General features: G+C 33.3%; 1 protein-coding gene across 3 annotated transcripts in view; it reads right to left on the bottom strand.

Moving 5' to 3' along the window:
- Nucleotides 1-11,351: 11,351 nt before the first annotated feature.
- The window catches only part of LOC118033389 (DExH-box ATP-dependent RNA helicase DExH14), a 35,996-nt gene continuing 25,279 nt past the window's right edge, over nt 11,352-22,068 (bottom strand). For 2 of the 3 annotated variants that reach the window (XM_035038348.2, XM_035038349.2), the window contains 15 exons: nt 20,001-20,091; nt 18,890-19,039; nt 18,617-18,808; nt 18,463-18,528; nt 17,572-17,727; nt 17,331-17,474; nt 15,611-15,678; nt 15,007-15,172; nt 14,866-14,928; nt 14,544-14,639; nt 14,275-14,442; nt 13,428-13,598; nt 12,335-12,484; nt 12,135-12,266; nt 11,352-11,607 (listed from right to left, as the gene is read on the bottom strand). In XM_035038348.2, coding sequence (XP_034894239.1) covers nt 11,506-11,607; nt 12,135-12,266; nt 12,335-12,484; nt 13,428-13,598; nt 14,275-14,442; nt 14,544-14,639; nt 14,866-14,928; nt 15,007-15,172; nt 15,611-15,678; nt 17,331-17,474; nt 17,572-17,727; nt 18,463-18,528; nt 18,617-18,808; nt 18,890-19,039; nt 20,001-20,091 — 1,915 coding nt within the window. In that variant the 3' untranslated portion in view covers nt 11,352-11,505. Of the gene's footprint in view, nt 11,608-12,134; nt 12,267-12,334; nt 12,485-13,427; nt 13,599-14,274; nt 14,443-14,543; nt 14,640-14,865; nt 14,929-15,006; nt 15,186-15,610; nt 15,679-17,330; nt 17,475-17,571; nt 17,728-18,462; nt 18,529-18,616; nt 18,809-18,889; nt 19,040-20,000; nt 20,092-22,068 lie in introns of those variants that run through there. The other variant, XM_073404853.1, reaches the window with a different exon arrangement.

Below are 22,068 nucleotides of genomic sequence, written 5' to 3'. Positions count from 1 at the left end.
AAAAAAAAATTATTTACCTATAAATATGTGGTTATATCACACAAAAAAAGAGATGAAATTTTAGGGAACCAAAAAAAAAAAAAAGATTCACACATTTTTCTCTCCAAATTTCCCATAAAAAAAACCTACCCCCAAGACCTAAACCTAAAAATCTAGTTCGGGAGGAGAGGTATCATCTCTTTTTCCCTCTCATTCGTCCTCCCTATCAGCTCTAGCCAACCTCCCTTGATCCAACACTCCCTCTTACCATTCTCCTAATCACCCACTGACAACTGCTCTCACTTCTCAAGACAGCCACATCAACAGATCTATCAACCAGCACTGACAATAAAACCCAAATCCATTTCACCTTTTCAACTCTTTTTTCCTTACCGTGACAGTCCATCATCTCCTCTTTCTTACTGCAACCATGGTTACAAAACTCAACCCGATAGTTGACCTAGTAAAATGACCGGGTCATGGGTCTTGTGGGTCAACTCGGGGTAAAAAACCAAGACACATATCAATATAGTTGTTTTGACATAAAATATCACATTAACATAAATGCTAGTATAATTATCAAGAAAATATCACATTAATATATATACTAGCATAATTAATTAGCATCAATAGATTAAAAAGTGCATTTGTATTCAAATAAACAAACCTTTAACATAATTTAAAGATATTAAAGACAAGAATAATACAATAACGAGTTGTTCTAGAAATAAATAATTTAGCATAATAGATATAAGATGACAACATCCAAACTCCAGTTTACATTAGAATCCATGAATCAACATCATAACTCCACTTTGCATTAGAATCCATAAATCAACATCTTCAGCTGTATATACAAAAGTAAAAGATTTTAGAACAAAAATAATTGGAATGACTACATTTTTCTAACATAACAAAATCTTTACATTGGTTGAATATATGTATCAAGTTCTTCAATGTTCATAGGAACAAAATTTGAATCAAATACCAATGGAATTGAGCCAACCTCATTAATGCCTATTGAAACATCATCATCCTTCTTTGTATCTTCATTATCACATTCATCTTCAATCTCATTTATATTTATCAAATCTACAATTGAAACATAATTAACCAATAAACATTACATGTTAAACAATAATTTATTTTCAAACAAAGTTATAACTAAAGGATCAAATATTCCATCACCTTCATTTAAAGTATCTTGAATGGTCATGGTGAAAGATTTATACTTCTTTGGTTGTTAAAGATGATGGATTATTTTCTACTACCCAATTTTCAATGATAGAAAATACCTCCAAATTAATTGGATCATAATTTCATCCTTTCCAATAATTTGTACAAAATCAAAATTAAGGTACAAAATATAAGTATTAATGATGCTACTTAATAATATAAATAACTTTTGAAGAATTAGAGAAAAAAATACCTTTTGTTTTAATCTCAAGTTATAGTGGACGTAAACTACGTCATTAAGTCTGTGATGCTTCAATCGATTTCTCTTCTTAGAGTGAATGTGCGAAAAAATACTCCAATTCCTCTCGCATCTTGAAAAACTACAAGTTTGACTTAAAACTCATATAGCTAGCTTTTGGAGATTTGGAGCACAAGTTTCATATAACACCCACCATTCATCTATATACAAAATTAACAAGTAAGATTATATCAAGATAATATTTTTAAATTACATTGACTATGAAAATAGTAATATATCTGAAGGTAAAAGGGTGCAATCATTTCTCGCGGACACTCTATCAAAGTCAAGTTCTGCATTCCTAAACAACTTCATTTCACTTGTAAGCTTGTTGAGCAGAATTGCATTTTCATTTGCTTACTTCTCAACAACATCTCGAAGTCTAGAAATGGTGTTTGTATATCTATCTATTAGATTGACATCATATTGAAATTGAGGATTCAACCAAAATCTTGTTGCATAAAGCTTCCTATACAATTGTCCATCCCATCTATTGTTAATGATGTCTAGGAAAGGTTGCACCTTAGTCCGTTTCCTTTGAAATCTCCTCAACATTTCTTCCTTTGTAGAATGGATCATCTTATATAAATATCTCATAGCAGGTCTATCATCACTATCAACAATTCCTAGAACTCGAACTAATGGTTCGGTCATTCGTACAATTGATGCACATTCTTCCTAAAATGTAGAGTTCAACACACTATCAATGAACCTTTTTTCCTTTGCTATCTTTAACATAAGAAGAGGAGACCCATTCTCTAGATGTCACTATAGCTCTCAAATTATCTTTGTGTACTAAAATGCTTTTCAAAGTAATGAAATTAGTAGCAAAGTGAGTTGGCCGAAGTATTTCTTTCCCTCCTGTGAACTTTCTCATCAAATGCAATGGATAACAATGATTATAAATATACTTTGTAATACTAGAAACATGATCAACAATAGAACAAATTGATTGTAGCTTACTAATATCTTGGAGTATGAGGTTGATGCAATGAGCAGCCCAAGAAGGCCAAATTATTGAAGGAAATTCTTCCACCAACAACTTGCTAGTAGCAACATAATTAGAAGCATTGTCAGTCATCATATACATAATATTTTTAGGCCCAACAAGTAAAACAACATCTCTAAATAGCTTATACAATAACATATCAATCTTTGAGGCCTCTGATGCATCTATTATTTTTTAGAAAATAATTCATTTAGGACAATATACTAAGACATTAATTAAAGTTCTTCTCTTTTAATTTGTCCATTCATCAGCCATCAATGTACAACCATGCTTCTTCCCAGTTTCTTGATAACTCTCAACAAAAATCATCACTTCATCAACCACCTTTGCTAAGTAATAACCACGAAGAGCATGAAAATTTGGACCTTTATAACCAGGACCCATAGTTGTTATATCATTTATAGCATGTTGATAGTAAACAGAGTTAGTAGCATTGAATGACACATATGTATCAACCAACCATTTTGCTATAGCAAAATCACATTGTTCGATAACCTCTTTGTTTTTCCAACAACTTTGCAGAGACTTTTGAGCACCATGAGTTGATCTTGGAATAAAATGTGCCCCTAATGTTGTATTTTCTTTTTATTTTCCATAACTTGTAGTTGATTGTTTAACAATACTAGTAATTCTACTCTTTTCTTTATTGGTAACCTTCAGTGGTAACATTTGCTTCTTACCATTGGCTTCAACATCATCATTGTCATTATCATCATCTTCACCTTTATCATCATCTTCTAATTGTCAAATCATCATCTTCACTTTTATTATCATCTTCTAATTGTCAAATCATCCTCTCTTTATTCAACACTATATGGATTGAAATCTACTTTTATTTCTCTATCTCTCCTTTTCTTTTCAAGATTCCCTTAAAGATTCAAAAGCATTTGGTGAAGAACAACCGAAGGACATTTGCGACATTAGTCCACTTCTCCTTTCATTCCAGCTAAATGTTGCTTTGGCACAATATAAGCATATTAATTTGTTTTTCTTACATCCCATACTAAGTTCAGGAGCTTCTCTGCAATGGCCACATGCCAAATCTGTTTTTCCTCTTAGATCACTTGATGTTGACATGGAAATTGAAGGTTCAAATGAATAAGTAGTTAAAGGATCACTATTTGGAGAGCTATGATATTGAGAAGACATTTTAAAGACCTGTAATAAACCAAATCAAATATTACTTAAAAGATATTTAAATTTATCTTATTAAAATAGCAAAAAAGAGTACATACTAAATAACTAAGCATCCACATAAACTATACTAAGAATTTAAGTCCTTAATACTATTTAATTCACAAATTAATTCTTATAATCTATGGCAATTGTAAACCCCTGGTTATAATTTTTCTAGGTTATTAAAAGATAAGAAATTTAACCAATAGTAAAATGGGTTAAATTAAATTAAAGAAACTAAAATCAAGATAAAAATAGTGAAATTAATGAAATGAAAAGTGAATATAGTACTAAATTGTTGAAAAGAAAAACATTTGTGAGGATAAAACGAATACATAAGACCAAGAGAGGTCAATATTCAAATAACATAAGGTTGGAAGTTTATGTGTATAAATGATAAAAAGGGGTAGGGATAAATGTGCAATTAACAAGATGACAGAACTATAAATATTATTCTATTTTCTTTCTTGGAGTGACTTACAAGAGCAAGAGAGAGTTTAGAGAGAGGTTGGAGAGAAGACATATTGATGGCAGAACATCTGATAACTATAACTCCACCTTCCATCGTTGGTTCATAAAGATATTTGGATATGTTGTTCTCCTCCATGTCATGTACATTGTCACTAGAGGAGTTTTCTATATCAGTCCCCATTTGAGAGATGTTGTAGAAAGAAAATAGCTAGGAAAATACACTTCTAGACAATCTTCTTCGCTGACTGGTTTCTCCTCTGGCTACCGTTGGATTAGGCTATAATTTGGATATGTTCTTCCTGATGCTATCTATATTCTGAAAGCTAGAGATTAGAAACAAACACTCGGTATAGAAGTTGTGCTTCTCGCATAGTAGGTCTACAAGTTCGAGGTTAGTTAAGTTAAACCCACAGTTCTAAAAATTTCAACATTTGATAAAATTGATATTTGGATATGTTATACGCATAATAATGCATTATAACTTGATCTTATGGATTATTTTTTTATTATTATTTATGGTTGATTAAAACTGTTGTCAAGGATTGTGTTTAGAAGAATATTGTTCGGAAAGTTTTTAAAATCAATAAGAATGTTTTATTTTGACATTAAAAGGGAAGATTGAAATAAATAAGATAAATTGGCTCTTAAAAATATATTTTTTGACACTCTTAAATGATATGTAATATGGCTAGGGGTTGAGATAGAATAGTAAGAGTTAAATATGGATATTGCGTGTAAATGGAAAGGTTGATGAATCTAGAAAGATTCATCTCTTGACTTTTGGAGAGAATTCAAGTAGAAGGATGAGAAAATTAGGATGAAGTTTCTTCATAGTAATTGTAGTTTTGGATGTTAACTAACTAAGAAAATTGGTCTTGCTCAATATGGAGCTGCATAACCCCAGTTATGGGTCACCAACCGAGATTAGGTTCTGAAAAACCCTGTAGGGCAGTAGGTATGGTTTGTTAATAAGCAATTTTGACTATCTTAGAGGCAAAACTGGGTTCTCCTTCCTTAGAGAACTTGTAGCCTCGTGTTTTAGCTTTCCAACGAGACCAATCTCGCTTGAAATAGAGTTCTATAACTTTAGATATAGTTAAAAATATGAGAAGAGGTCGGACAATAACGGTTCAATATCAAAACAGTAACAGTTGGACAATAACAGTCCAATGTTTGTTGATGAGGCAATTTTTGATTGCTTTAGAGCAGAACCGAGTTCTCCTTCGTTAGAGAACTTGTAGCCTCGTGTGTTAGCTTTCCAACGAGACCAATCTCGCTTGAAATGGAGTTTTATAACTCTAAATATTGTTAAAAATCTAAAAAGAGGTTGAATAGTAACAATTCAATATCAAGACAGTAACAGTTGGATAATAACAGTTCAATGTTTGTTGATGAGCAACTTTAACTGTCTTAGAGGAAGAATTGGGTTCTCCTTCCTTCATAGAACTTGTAGTCTCGTGTCTTAGCTTTCCAATGAGACCAATCTCGCTTGAAACGGAGTTTTATAACTCTAGATATAGTTAAAAATATAAGGAGAGGTCGGACAATAACAGTTTAATGTCCATACAATAATGGTTGGAAAATAATAATCCAATGTCTAGACAGTAATAGTTCAATGTCTATACAATAACGGTTGGACAATAACAATCCAATGTCTAAACAGTAATAGTTCAAATATAAAGAAAGGAATGATAACTATGGTTGGATAAAGGATGACAACATGAATGAGTGTAATGAGAAAATTATAAAATATAAAAAAGAAATGATTGAAAGAAAGATCTATTAGTTGTTGTTGATATGATTATTATAAAACATATCCTGAAATGAGAAAAATTTATGAGATGTGCCTGTGACTGTAGGAGGGACCACTGGTGTGGTGCAATAACAGCAACAGGGGAGCATGAGTAGAACTTCTACTACAGGTAGGTGACTTTCACCTTCCTTTTTAATAACATTGAATAATGAAATACTTTATCATGAATGTTACTGTATTTTGTTAATTCAGATATCAGATTGCCAAATGCTTAAATGATGAAAAATAGGTGATAGCTTCGGCTAATGACATCCGAAGGGATGACCAGGACAAGCTATTGATTAGCTTCGGCTAATGGTGTCCGAATGGATGACTAGGATAAAGAAATGATTAGTTTCGGCTAATGGCATCTGAAGGGATGACCGGGATAAATGAATGATTAGCTTGGGCTAATGACATCTAAGCGATGATCAGGACAAACAATTGATTAGCTTCGGCTAATGGCATCTGAATGTTAGCTTCGACTAATGGCATCCGAATGGATGACCGGGATAAATAAATGATTAGCTTCAGCTAATGGTATCCAAATGGACGCCAAAGACAAACAAATGATTAGCTTTGACTAATGACATATGAATGGACGACCGGGAAAAATGGTTGATTAGCTTCGGCTGATGGTATCCAAATGGATGACCAGGACAAATGAATGATTAGCTTCAGTTGATGGTATCTAAATGGATGACCGGGCGTATGAATGATTAATTTCAGCTTATGACATCTGAATGGACGACTAGGAAAAATGATTGATTAGCTTTGGTTAATGGCATTCGAATGGATGACTGAGACAAATGAATGATTAACTTCGGCTAATGGCATCTGAATGGATGACCGAGACAAACGATTGATTAGCTTTTGTTAATGGCATCTGAATGGACAACCGGGACAAACGGTTGATTAGCTTTGGCTAACGATATTCGAAGAGGATGGCTGGGGTGAGTAAACATTTAACCTCGACAAATGATATCTTAAGAGAATGGCCGGATTTAAGAGTATGGCTGATTGCAAGAATCGATGCATCTATATGTACTGCAAGTTGTTTATACCAAAAACATGAAGGAACTACAAATATCACGCTTCAAACATAAGATAATGTTAATGCTTCATTAAATTGCCAAAACCGTTTCCTATTATTATTATTATTATTATTAAGTAATTGCATTCTTGTAAATGTTTTGTACTGCAGCAGGGACGTCACACCAACAAGGTGCCTAGAAAACCCAATACATGAGAACCTACTTTTACAAGGAATCATGTAGTTGCATTCTAAATCATTATGTATTTTGTATGAATCAATGTACTGAATGTATAACTATTGTTAGATCTGTTTTGTTTAAATTCGTGATGACTATTTGTAGGATAAAATACAAACTCATGTCTATGCATGTATATTTTTAATTTGAACTCCTAATCATGCAAACATAATATAATGAGTTTATCTAAGATTCACTTTTAAATTAAATGTTGATTGTTGTTGATGTATGGATTGTATCTTGATGATGTGAGGGAACAAGTTCGTCGATTACCGACACGATGTGTGTCAAGTAAAAAAAAGATATTGTTGTTTTAGACTTGAAAAGTCGGGTTGTTACAACAATAACAAACATATCAAAATTTGAATACACTCACACACACACACAGAGAGTACTGTTGTTTCATCATAACCAAAACATAAATCACTATTAGTCATTTCATTTCGAGAACATTGAATTATTGTGACCAATTTAAATTGACTTGACAAATGGCAAAGAAAATTGAGGAAAATTTTATCAAGTTAATCTAATAAAGTGTGTGGATAGAGAAACATGAGATAAATAAATTGTCAGTGAAAACAGGAGACAAATAACTTCATAAATGGCAATGAAAACAAGAGACAATTTGATCAAGTGCCTGCAAATGACCAAACAATCAGTTCTTCCATCCTAGAAATGCTAGGTGTTATTACCAAATAAACTAGCTAATGTTTATTCTCTATAATTATTTATAGTGAGTTTATTTACTTATTTCTAGCCTTATGTTCTTATTTCTCTTGACGTAAGAACAAATATGGATTAGCCCAAGCTCTATTTCATATTTGAACCCTACCAACAAAGGACATACAAGTTTTGGATTAAGGAAACCTTTTCTCCTTTCTCTGTCATTCCGATGGATTAGAGCCATTGATAACAATTTCAGGGTCAGTAGATAACTCGATATCAACTAAAACGACAGGTAGAGGAACTTGAACGCGGTCTGATTCTACACAGTCTGATTATTGATTATTAGGGTATGTTGTTTTGCATAAGTAGACACACAACAAACCAAGTTGTTCTGTTAATTCATAGTTTTTCTATCTACTAGGCAAAGTCTTGAAAATTGCAGAGGCAAGAAACATTTAAATGACCTGAACTAGACAGGAAAATTGCAGGGGCAAAAAAGATCTATGGTTCTTACCTTGGCTTGAAAATTCTATTAATTCTCCACTTGTAGAAGCTAGATGAGACCGATTCACCACTAAACGGCTTTGGCTTTCTTCTTCTACTCAAACAAAATTAGGGCATAATACAATGTTCTTTCCTTTTAGGCTTTTATTGTTAGCAAAGTGTGAGTGTGTGTGTGTGTGTATCGAGTCTCACCCAGGTTCGCCCGGGTCATAGGTCGACTCATTGGGTTGACCAGGTCTTCTCGTTGGGTTGACCAGGTCTTGTTGTTTTCTTACATTTATCATCTTTCGCCTCGCCTGATCGGTCCAGCCACCGGGTCGACTAGTTCCCAGGCCGACTCGTCGGGTTGGTTCGGGTTTAATAATTATGACTGCAATAACAAACCCTCACATTTTTAGCTAACGAAAACTCTCAACCCAACCCAGTAGCTAAAAACACACACTTCACTTTTTTATCGATTTGTACTAGACCTGACAACTCTAGCTTCATGGTTTCCCTGTCTCTTTACATAGTAACACCCCCACCATGACCTACACAAATATAAGCACAACCCCTCTCTTTGTTTAGTCATCTCACACCATTATGAATTCTCTCCACAACCACAAGTACCACCAACAACCCACTCTAATAGCTCCCTTCACAACTGCCATTATCCACTTCCACTGTAGCAACAGGATTAGTAGTAACCACCTACTAGCAACAACGTTAACCTCTTCCACACCTTTCCCCCACTATTTATGGTTGAAGCAACTAGAAAAGAAAAAAAATATGACAGACAGACTTGGGAAATAAATCTGTGAAAAAAGTTAAAAAAAAATCAATTGTTTGTTGTGTTTTGTTCGTTTTGCAAGTCATGGTGAGAGTCATCATCAGCATAGGGAGTAAGAAGAGGGGAAATTGCTCCAAATCCACCCATTTTGTTCACTGACGACAACACGTGAACCCATGCACCGCTAGTGGTGGTGTCGCATAGAGCAAACACATCGCCATTATTCTGACATAATTCCACCACTTCTAAAAGCTTCTCGGCACTGTCCTTGAGTTTCCAAGGACTTCTCCCATATTATTTTGTGAATTTTGGGTGGCCTATTTTTGCAAATTTTAAAATTCTAATGTGTGTTATTTATTTTTAAATTTTGAATTGTTATTGTTTGTAAACATATAATTGTGGGATGCATGAGTAAAAAACTATAGTAAAAAAAGGAATGTTTGTGTATTTGTATTTTCTTGTATGTTTTTTAATGTTTGAAAACCTAAAAGACAAAAAAAATTAAACATTTTAATTGCATACGATCAAGTCTGTCAAAAATATATAAATCAAATCTTGTTCAAAAAATACATAATTACTAAAATTTTAATTTATAAGAATTAATGGTCAATATTCTGACATAAATGTTGAACCTACAAGTAAAATTGATATTTAAATATCAGGAGTATCTTTAACAATACAATACAATTGACCTCAAGTAAAGTGTATTAGGGGTGTTAGTATCTTTAACAACCACAATCAATTTTTTACCCTTAATCTTTAATAAAACTAGTATACCCAAGTTTCCTAATAACCCTGAGCTAAACAATTAGGTGACAACTTTGACAACTCCAACAACTCCCAACAATACATGTCTACGTTCGACCATCCTTATTAGGGGTGTTCAGAAAAACCGAAGAAACATTAACTGAAAAAACCGAACCGAGATGAAAAACAGAGAAAACCGAAGAAACATTAATCGAAAAAACTGAACCGAGATGAAAAACCAATTAAACCGATTTTCAAAACCATAAAATTTAATCGGTTCGATTTCGGATTTACAACTAAAACCAGTAAACCGAACTAGTCCAACCCAAATAACTTTTTATATATATATATATATATATATATATATATATATATATATATATATATATATATATATATTAACTTAACCCTAACATAACTCACCCATATTAACTTAACCCTAACATAACTCACCCTCAGCCCCTCACAAAAAGTTGCCGCTCAAGAATACTTCTCCCATTCTTCCTTTCCTTTTCATATGCTTTGTATCTCATCCCCTTCTCATTCTTAGCTCTCACGATCAATTAATTAAATTACTTATGGGAAATTCCCATCTCTTTTTTTACTGGCCTTTCCTTTTCATTTGCTCTGCATGTCACCTCCATCTCATTCTTCCTTTCCCATGTTACCTAGCTGAACACAAACCGACCTTTCCATCTCCCTGGCTTCACTCTTCATTTCTCTCCTCTTGTTTGAACTTTAAATGTAATTTTAACACTATTTGTCCATCACAAACATTTGTAACCTCATGTTTTTGCCACCTAACTAGGCATGAAAACGAAAACAAAAGGAATATGTTAATGGTCTCCTCCAATAAATATTTCTTAATGAAGTCTTTTTAATGAAAAGATGGAAAAATTGACTGGCATAAAATATTTGAACAAATATACTGTACTAAAAGGAATCCTATACTACTAAATCTTATCAATTACATTATGAAAATTTTGAAGAGAAAATTTTAATTTTAGCATATTATTAGGTTTCAATGAATTAGGTTCACCAATTTTATTTAAGAAAACATGAACCAAACCGATCTAGTTTGGTATGAACCGGATTTTGGTAAAGTCCAACCTATATTTTTCATAATTAATTAATCTAATTCAATCGGTTAGTTATTTTAGTTTAAACCTAACCGATCATGAATTCACTAATTTTTATGATTGAAATTTGGTTAACTTTTGTTATGTATATTGATTTATGTCATTCAAGCTTTTTGAACTTCTTTGGCTTTGGCCTTCATTACATGCTAATATGTTTATCCGTACGTAGAGATTATCATGATTACGTTTACTTTTTATTTTATTTGTTCATCTCTCAATTTTTTTTCCTTGAACTCTGATTTTCTCCCTACTTTTTAATTGTTCTCTTCATTTTCTTTTCTTTTCTCCTTTTTTTTATATCCACCTTCCTTATTATACCAAAAATAAAATGAAAATTGATTTGAAAATCAAATAAAAACTAAAATAAAGCACTCTTTTATTAAAAAAAAATCCTCGAGTTGTGAAAAACTCCATGGTATCCGCCTTTGAAGGGATGCAGTTTATATAACGCACTCCCACAAATATTGGTAGGAAATTCACGAATGTGTTGGATTGAGAAAATTCTTATTCAATCACCTGCTTCTGTTTGTTGAGATTTGATAAGTTCTTCAACTGAATGTTCTTGCTCAAAACCAATGTAACAATCTGAAACCAGCATCAATTTCATCCCCTGAGAAAGCCAACATATCCAGTGAATTCACAAACAAAAATATAAGAATATGCGGCAGAAGTCAGAAGAGTGCAATAGTCTTTCAAGATGCTCACATGGGGGTGTTTCAAACAACACACTAACATAGCATGGAACTACCTCCACACAAACTCACTACGGAAATATTTTCAGCATAATCATTGAGCTATATCGTAAAGAATGATACTTAGAACCGGTCTTGGCCAATCAGGGTCTAGGAATGGTGCAAATCACCGAATATTTCATGATCTCCTCGTAGTTCTTTTTATTTGCAGAGAAAGGGCGTGGATTAAGCATTGAGTTTTTTTTTTCAACAGTATAAACCCAACTTTTTTTTTTTTTTTTTTTTTGAAAAACAAGATCCTGAGAGGGAAACAAAAACAGATCCCAACAATAAAAAAAATGCCAATTACATACACGATTGAGTAAAAAGCCATGACTTTAAAGGAAGGCTCCCGACATACAAAAAGAATGCCAATTAATTTGACTTTAAAGGAAGAAAAATTAACCTGGACAGAAGTTAACGTTGATGGTAACTCCATATGGGTCACCAGGTGATCTGTGAAAGAAACTCTCTTCAAAGCATATAGTTCAGAAGTGGATGTGTTACCAAGAACTAGCCACCATGCTTCATCTTTCAGCTGTAAAAATAAAAACAAGCTTAGTCTGTTCTACCAACTAATGAACAGAAAAGAGGCAAACCATGTACCTTAGGGAATCGGGGAGTGAAAGCCCTTGATCTATTTTGCTTGCGATTGGTCTTCTCCAATTTTATTTTCAGAGAGAGAGATTTTCTGCCATCAATGTCCTTTTTCTCAACTCGTAACTTCAATCGAATGCAGGGGAAGTTCTGCAGATCCTAAAAAAAAAGAAAATAAAGGTTGAATAAAATGGTTGGTTGCATGCATAATGTTTACAGTCAGACAAAAGTGTGACTGATGTATATAATTAAGAAATTCAAGACATATGAATGTGTATTTATTTAAGGTCTAACTTCTCCAAGTAACTTTTAACATTAATTTGCTAACATTATGCCATGTCCCTCCAATATCCATTACTAAAGGTAAATGGCTGCCTTCCTATCTGCAACATGGCACTCCTCACGTGGACAACTTTCTAAAACAGGTGACACTTGTAAGGAATGTCTAACAAGTTACCGGCTCAATAACTTCATCTCTGACCTCAATGTGCCCGTTCCTAATTGTCTATGATAAATAAGCAGCAACAAATTTATGCTGCCCATGTATGGATGTCTCTCTCTGTTTTTTTTTTACTGGTGAAGAAAAAAATTAATAGGCATATGAACTTCTCATCATGCATGAAAAACCGTATCAATCAAAACCAATTTTAACCCTTTAAGAGAGCCAGTGATGGTTGCAGGGGAAGAGAATTTAGATGAGCGGACTCTGCAACTGTAATCTTCCCATTTGTCATCATGAACACACAAAAATAGCCCTAGAAATCATCCTCATGTAAAAAACTTTGTAGTGGATTGGTGGACATCCAAGTTAGCCACTTAACCTCTGCTTAGATGAGATCAGTCACATCCTCAGAGATGCAATCAGAGTGGATTGGATGGTTTCTGTACAGCCATACTGATAAATCTATAGTCAAGAAGAGCAAACCTGGTATCCCTAAGCCCTCCATGGCTCCATGCACAAACAGCCCCTTGTAGAGTTTGCCAATAGTAGGGCATTTAGAGAAATGTGATTGGCAATGGACCCCATCCCCAAAAGGGCCTGTGTACGAGTTGTATTTTCCATGCATAAAAAGGTTACACAAATATCTAAATGGTTGCTAACCTGATAAAATCTTGAAGCAGGAAAATTTCCAATCATGGCCTGCAAAGGTGCCCCGGGAAGATCCAATAGTTGTTGCACTGTAGATATTCCTCCTTTTCTTAGTGACTGCAGAAGATCTTCATTCATGCATGGCAACATCCACAATGAAGAATCCTTATCGAACCATAAGCCCTGGGAAAAACACAAGTGTGTCAAAAGGGGGATGAGGAAAGCAATGTTTTCAATTCATCACATCAATTGTGTTAAGAAGAATCATAAATAGCAACAGCATGGATGAAGAAAACAAGTGATTTTTGCTTTATATCTACCACATGGCACATCTGTTCCTACAATTGTTGGCAGAATAATGCCGCTGAGAATCTCCAGAAACCGTGATTTTTGCTTTCCATCCATCTTCACACTTTTTCTGCTCTCTAATTGCCATGTGCAGGACCTTATGCAAGCCATGTCTGTTGCTTTCTAGGTTAGCTCTCTCTGTGTGCATGTTGTCTCACAAAATAAAACATATCTTCCCTTCCGCCAAAGAGCAACAGAGGAAACACTCTTTTTACTTGTTCTTATATTCATTCTTCAGCTATTTTTTTTCACTTGTACAATCTTTGCTAATCCTTTTTATTCTAGCATAGCTTTAATAATTTTACATAAATGCAAAATACTATAAATTTTTAGTTGATAAGCTTAAATAAAATAAATTTTATTTTTATACTTGAAACTTGCTAGATTTCAAAAATTTAGGATCGTATGTCAGATGTGCATGGCACATCTTGAAACCATTGATTTAGCTTCTCCATTGGCTTGTTAAATCCTTCATTTCTAGTAAAGATCTGGGTAAAAAGAAGAGAAATACCTGCATGACCATTTGCATAAGATGCATGCAATTAACTGAGGCTGAAAGCCATCCACTGTTAGCACAAATATCTATCATGGCCTGGATGATGCGAATACTTTGGTCCAACACTGATTTTAAATCAGTTACATAGTCACTGATTGGGAACTCTAACTGGGAAAAGTGCGCCTGGAAGCCAGAAACAAGGTGTTATTTTAATGGGAAAGTGGATTATTAAGAAAGAAACAATCATTACAAAAACAGAGGTAGTATGCAATGGGAAGTCTTACCTGAAATAATAGATTTGCTTTCACATGTGGATCATCCAAGCCATTCTTATCCACCATATATCGAACTCTTCCAGACAATGCTTCATTGTAATTTTCCTGTAACAAAGGAATAATTTACGGTTTACCACAAAAAATTATTTCTCACCAAACAATAGCAAGTATCATATATACAATCATAACAGATACATTTCCTATGAATAGGTTGTTGCACAACATTAACTATCAAATGATAACTGGAAATGACAAATCATGGGACATCAATGAAGAGATGGTTGTCATTATAACAATATTATCCTGCTTCAATCTCTAAAGGGCCATGTACCTCGTTATGCCGCACAGGAAGTTCATCATATTCTGAAGCACCGGATAGGATATGCAAAAACATCTATGACAAAGGAAAAATTCTAAGATTAAGGACCCAAATTAAAGGAACATCACATCAACAGTTTAGTAAAGTGCTTACTTCAAGAGATGTATCTGGCCCTATGTTTGACCCAAACATTGATACAGTCATGTAGCTAAGGTAATATTGTGATGCTATCGTACCCAACACCATGGACTCAACATTTTCCCCATCCATCTTTATACACCCACTGTCTTCCAGGTCTTCAAATGTGGTTTGCACTAATCTGCCAAAAATTCCTATTGATGTCACCGAAAGAAAATCACAAATTGTAACAGAACAGATCCCATGAAATGATGCGGTCCATTTAAAGGCCTGCTGATGTTATTATAATCAACATTATAAGCTCTTTTATAAAAAAAATTAATGAGAAGAAAGTAAGCACAAAATAAATAAACTAACTATTATTCACATTTATAATTCTTATCATAGAAACACCAATTCTTTATCGTTTAGCATTGACTTCTAAAATATGCTAATGTTTGCAATGCATATGCTATTGTTCGAAACGCACAAGTCATTAATAAAAATACTTTTCGAGTAGAACATCTTTTGAATTATAGGAATTGTGTAACCGATCATGAATTTTAAAGTAAAACTAGAATCAATTTGGTGATTTAATCAGCTGAAATACTCTTAAAAGAAATAACTAGGTCCTTATTACCTAGACAAATAAGAATTCAGAGTTTCAGCCTCCGCATTCTCTAACCCATAGTAGGCAGGATTAACCATCTGCAAGAGAGATTTATGACTTATCTTTTGCAGGTGAACAACAACAACAACAACAACAAAAATAATGCTCAAAGTATAATACATGGCTGCTAAAAACAAAATATAATATATAATTGATATTGTGGCTTCTACATAGGGAATACCGTCATGCTACAGAGTTAATCATTCCAGAGTGTCACGTAAAAGAATATTTTATTCATCGTCATTCAGCAATGGAAAAGAAAAATAGAGAAACCCAAAGCCTTTCATTTCTTTACAAGCTTAGCACATTTTTATCAGGTACACATATTAATGCAACAGGTCTTGTTTTAATTATGGCCACCAACAAAAGCTGGCAATTTATGTGCCCTGGATATTTGCCATAGCACAGATAAAATACCCAAAACGCACAAACAAGAAGATTCTTATTTACATACTTTTATTTTATGACATTAAAAGAAAATCAATCATAGTTTACCTTCTGTTTTACTTATATTTATGATGTATTTTGTGTGATTTCATCACTATTTGATTCACTATCCTCTCCTTTATGCTCACTGCAGAGGATAAAACTCTCCAAGGCAACGGGTTGAAAGTTAAACATGGTACTAATATTAATAAGTTGACTATAACTTGAAATGGAGTTGTGGACATCTCAATATTAATAGTGCTACTAATGCATTACATGTTTTATAATGTCACATTATACATTAATAGTGGTGTTTTATGTGGGAAAAAAAAAAAAAAAAAAAAAACTTTGATTCATGACGTTATAGAGACAGTGCAGGCAAGCCTATGTGGTGACTAAACACCTGATGAACGCTATTTAATTCCTAGAAGTTTGATTGACCACAAACCTTGTGGTCTCTATTAACTCCTAAATTTATTATATATATTTCCAACATTTTCCATGTTGCTATTTGAGTCTCAGGCAAATCTGCCAATGCTAGCAATGCCAGGACTACTGAAATGACCAAGACAACATGAAAAAAGGCTCAAATTTTTTATAGGGCAAATTACTTTCAAGTCTTACAGTTTTAGTGAAAACAGGGTAATTTTTAAAACCAACACTATATTTCAAGCGGTGTATGCTTTTACTTGAAAAATTAGAGTAAAAAAAAAGTTATATTCTAGCACAGAACAAAATCTCAAGAACAAGGTTTTAGAAGCTAAGAGACTAAAGCTGAATCTCACTAAAACCTCACGGACTTCAAATAATTTTACCCAATTTTCACAGCACAAGTGAACAATAGACTTAATTCAAACTCATTTTAATGACTATTGACCACGTAACTTGTTAAATAAGTCAACCATTAGTCGTGTAATATCAATATTCCATCTATCTAATAATAATAATAATCTTTTCCAAGAAACAGTACAAAACAAGATATTGAAAAATTTTAACACTTAATAGCAATCTAGATAACAGAAACTGGTAAAATTTAACTTCCAAAAGCTAATAATAAGATTTCTACATGATGAGAGACTTCCACAGAAATTTTGCAGGTAGGAAAGACCACTGAGTTCAAGTATTTTTTATATATATACTTTTTGGACTATTAATAACCTGACTTGTAAATGAAGAGCTGGAGCTGAAAGATCATAATATAGGAAGGCAAACTCTTATCGGAGTAAATATTTCTTCCTCATAGTGAGAATCATCAAAATCATACCAATCTACGGAACAAGTAAGTCCATGTAAGATAATGCATTGCATCCTCTTTGTGGCAAATTGTGCCAGTCACTATCTCTGCATTGATGTGTTCGTGCAATTGCTCCCTCAGACTACTCTCAACTGGAAACGGTTCGTACAAAAACTGAAATTAAAGAACATCAGAGTTAAGCCCAGCTTCCAAAAAGAGTACAATTAAAATTACCATAAAACACATACAAATTACTAATGGTACTCTTAACCTTTTTATAGAAGCTCTTTTTGGGTTCATGAACAAGAATAACAGCTTTGCCATGTTGATCATACTGTGGACGGCCAGCACGACCCATCATTTGTAAGATATCTGTGATTGGAAAATCTGCATATCTCTTTGCTTTTCCATCATAATATTCTGTTCCCTGGAAAAGAGATGCACATTTTTTTGAAATAAACATCCATAGTTTGCAAAGAAGGAACTTTCCCTGGAGACTATATAGATATAGATATCTGAATTTGGTAATTTAAAAGGCATTCAGGGAATCACAATAAACTGATTAGCAGTCAGAGGTTTATTACTTTGTCATATTTCTTCTCATCATTTTCTTTTTCTTTTCCTATGACTTTCCATAAAACTACTTTTTACAGTTCGAGTTTGGATGTTGGATGCCAGCATCTTTTTGAAGTTTACATAATACACTACAGAGGGCAGAATGCCTCAACTTTGCTTTTGAACATGGCACACCATTAACAATCAAGCTTATAAAGATTTCTACACCATCACATGATCGATTCAGAAACCAAACAGAACAACAAACTCCACAAGTATTATTTCAGGTTTACATAATGAATGAGACATGTATGGAAGTATTAATTTCAAGCCACTTAACAACTACTGGTAGAGTTGTGGTGTCTGGTGAAGAGCAAAACGAGCTTAAAATGTTAATGACCCCAAAGCATAAGAAATATTATGACAGATAAATCAAAGGCCAGATAAAATCTTGCCAAATTTACATTAGTGCCAGCATGTGCAATCCAAGTACAGTAATGGTGCAGAGCACGAAAATGGTAAAAAAAAATTCACAAACTAGTGGTGAAGTTCCAATGAAATCTGTAATAATATAACATAAGAGTATATATGCATATTTATGTCTCACCTTGATAATAACTAGATGGGCTGGAAGATTTACACCCCATGCCAGTGTACTAGTACATACCAATACCTGCGAATCAATACTCTCATTTTCTGTTTGGAGTATGTGCTTACTGGGTATGGAAAAAAAAAAAATAGATCATTCAGGTGATAGAAACCTGGATCTTGTTATTTGCAAAAAGTTCCTCAACCAGAGATCTATCTCTTTCATTCAGACCTGCATGGTGCAACCCAATCCCAAACTGTAAGGTGTGCCTGAGGTTCTGATCAGTGACCTGAGAGAGAACCATCTGCAGCACTTCTTCTGTCATAGTGAGGAACTGCCTAGGATGTTCATCTGAAGCTGCAAACTACATAACATAAAAACACAATGTTTAAAATGTATTGTAATAGGACTATTCAACATGCCATGATGTGATGATGCACTTCACCTGAATAAGGTCAAGAGCGGTGAGCCTTGTCTGGCGACGAGATGAAACAAATATGATAACTGGTTTTGTCGGTGAATGGGTGCATATTGCAGCATAGGCAGGTTTATTCATGCTATTCATCCTTGGGCAGTAATACTTTCCAGGATATCCCTGTCCATAAAAAGCAACTACTTGTCAAATGCAAAATCGCTTCCATATCAACAAAAAGATCTACATAAGGTTGAACAATAATTTCTACAATTACAAGTCTTATGGACCAAAGGTTATTACGTAAATTTTAGGTAATCTCAGCAATAACATCCTGAACTAAGAAGTGCAACGAAAGCAATACCAATTTTTCACATATGTAATATATACACAAAGACCAACTCTAAAACACAGTGAACAAAGTGGGCAGCAACAAAAAGAAAAATAAATAAGCAGGCAAAGGTCCAATACCTAAACCTAATGCATCTACCAGAAAAAAAAACTCTGGCATAGAAGATTATTAAACCTTATATTGATCTCCAACACCGAGTGGCTACAATACATCTCAGCCAACAATCTAAACTTTACAGCATACCAGGTTGTTTGCTTGTCCACATAACAAGATTGTTGCCTCTTCCTGACACCCCTTCCAACTTTTAACACAGCATTTTGTCTGTAAAGTGTGGTTTTGCTTCCAATAGGATGTGCCTAAAACAATGTGTGAAAAGTCGAGGAAGAGGCAACAATCTTGGTATGCGGAGAAGCACACCACCTGATATGCTGTATAGTTTAGATTGTTGGCTAAGATGTACTCTAGAGGCACTTGGGGTTGGAGATCAATATAGGATTTTATGATTTCCTATTAAAGCAACACTACAGTTTACGGACAAAAATTAGGGCTACAGTTCCTATCTCAATCATCACAACCAATTCATTACAAAACTGACTATGATAATCAAAAGCTTTGACGACAAAATATTTTTAGCTACCATACAATCAAAAGATGACTGAAGATTGAAAAGGCCCATTTCTTGCATAATCTTCTCTTTCTAATGAAACACTCTTCTTTAAACAAAAGAGAAAAGAAAAGGACATTATTTCAGTGGCAAGATAAATTTCCATAAAAAAAATAGCATCTACTTGCCTGGATATGCACTTCAAGAGGCACAGGCCTCACACTTGGCTTGAAATTGAAGAGCCCGATTTCACCAACACCCAACCAATCAGCCAAATCACTAAATAAATAAAGATCATAAGACAAGAATTACAATAAAAAAATTTATCATTAGCATCTTAAATGCACCAAAACCAATGAAGAAAAGGCTACTAAAGCACTAACGATTAGCATTTGTGGAATAGACATCATAGTAGCAATAGAGCAATACAGCTATGTGGTCTTTTTTCCTTTGGAAAACTCAACTAATGACATAATCAATGTGATACAGCTGAGTACACAAGTATCAGAAATTTTAGTAGCAAAAAAACAATAGCAAAACTTTAAGGAACTTCTCAAACTAGTTCCTTCCTATTCTGAAAGTAGATTGATTTGACTAGCATAATGTTTTCATAACCATCCTCAATTCACTTTCAAAACAATAATATAAGATTATGTAAAACTCCTCTTATCCCCTTTCCTCCTTTATATGGCACTGTAAATCTTACTTTTTTTCTTATTCTCAGTTAACTTCAATTGCAATTGTATCATGGAAGACATGTTTGCATGGTGAGTTTAGTCTATTTTTCTGTCAAAAAGGAAAAAAGAAATTGTCTATCCATGAGCAATACACATGAGAAATGTTTTTTGAAATTATATTACATAAAATATTATGCTAAAGTTAGTTTAAATTTATTTCATCTTTAGTCCAAAAGAAATGAAATTTCATATTAAATTAGGAAACAATAGAATGGACTTTTGATCAAATTACATATAAGATGGCTTGTACTTCTTAAAAGAGACGATGTTAATAGCATGGAACTCAAATCAGTTAAGCCTCAACACTAAACTATTCTATAAATTGTATAAGCAGGACTACACACCTCTTGATGTCAAATGGTCAATTTCTCATGCTGTTTGGCTAATTTTTTTTAATGTTCTTGAAGAATTAAATTTAAAAGGTAGATTACAAATAAAAGAGTAAAAGCAATTACAGATGAAAGGACATTGGCAGAAGTAAAGATGATAAAAAAAAAAAATAAATAATAAGTACAAGATTAAAAGATATTAAAAAGAATAAAAACCTTAAGAAAATTTCAGAATTGACAACATTTGATGCAGAAAATAATTAGAAGAAAAACTTAAAAAAACTTGAGATATTAGAAACCATGTAAGATGAAGGAATAACCACGCAGACGCCTGAAGAGTGGAGAAAGAGTATTCATTTTAATTTGGTACTGCATGAATAATATTTGGCAATAGTAATATCCAATGGCATAACTGGTGAATTTCATCACATTTCAATATCAATTCTAATAAACATATTAACAAATTCTTTGATGATTTTGAGAAAAAGGAGGTAAAGGATTATGAAAGGGTATCACTGTTGAGGTTTAATGAATTGACGAAAAAAGACAAGATATTAGTGGGAAAGTAAGATACTTAAGCATCAACCCAACATTTTGGACCATTAACAGCAAGCAAAAATAGTTGTCTTTATTATAAGACCTAATGCATCTATCAAAGAATAAATCATTGGCAACAATTCTCAATAATACATACAGAAAATTTTATATGGGAACAATTGAGCTTTTATCAGCCGCAAAGGGAAGAACATTTATCAGAGTTTTGGGCTCCACTCTTAGTTTAGTTCTCAAGGTACATGATTTATTTATTGTTGTTGTTGTTGTTGTTGTTATGTTTTGGGAGTTTTTTGCGCCCATCAATACATGAGATTCATATTTTTTTTATTTATTGTCACTTTGATTTTGTACTAATATCTTGAAAGAATCTTGTGCAACAATGGTATACAGGCTAGTTGAGATCATCTTGGATTTTATTTCCTCATTTTTTGGTTGAAACATTTTTCTCTCTCTTAGTAGTTGTTGATACTCCTTTTTGTGGTTAATTGAAATTTTTTTATTTAACCCAATAAAGGGATTTATGTTAATGTTAAAAAGGTGTAGACAGGCCAAAAAAAAAGAGACCAAATTCAGTTTCTTAGATGTTAAACAGAAAGCAAGTTATCATGAACCAATAATGTAAGAATTAGGTGCTT

Source organism: Populus alba, chromosome 15 (assembly GCF_005239225.2).
Source record: "Populus alba chromosome 15, ASM523922v2, whole genome shotgun sequence".
Classification (NCBI taxonomy): domain Eukaryota; kingdom Viridiplantae; phylum Streptophyta; class Magnoliopsida; order Malpighiales; family Salicaceae; genus Populus; species Populus alba.
This window is presented reverse-complemented; position numbering and strand designations above follow the sequence as displayed.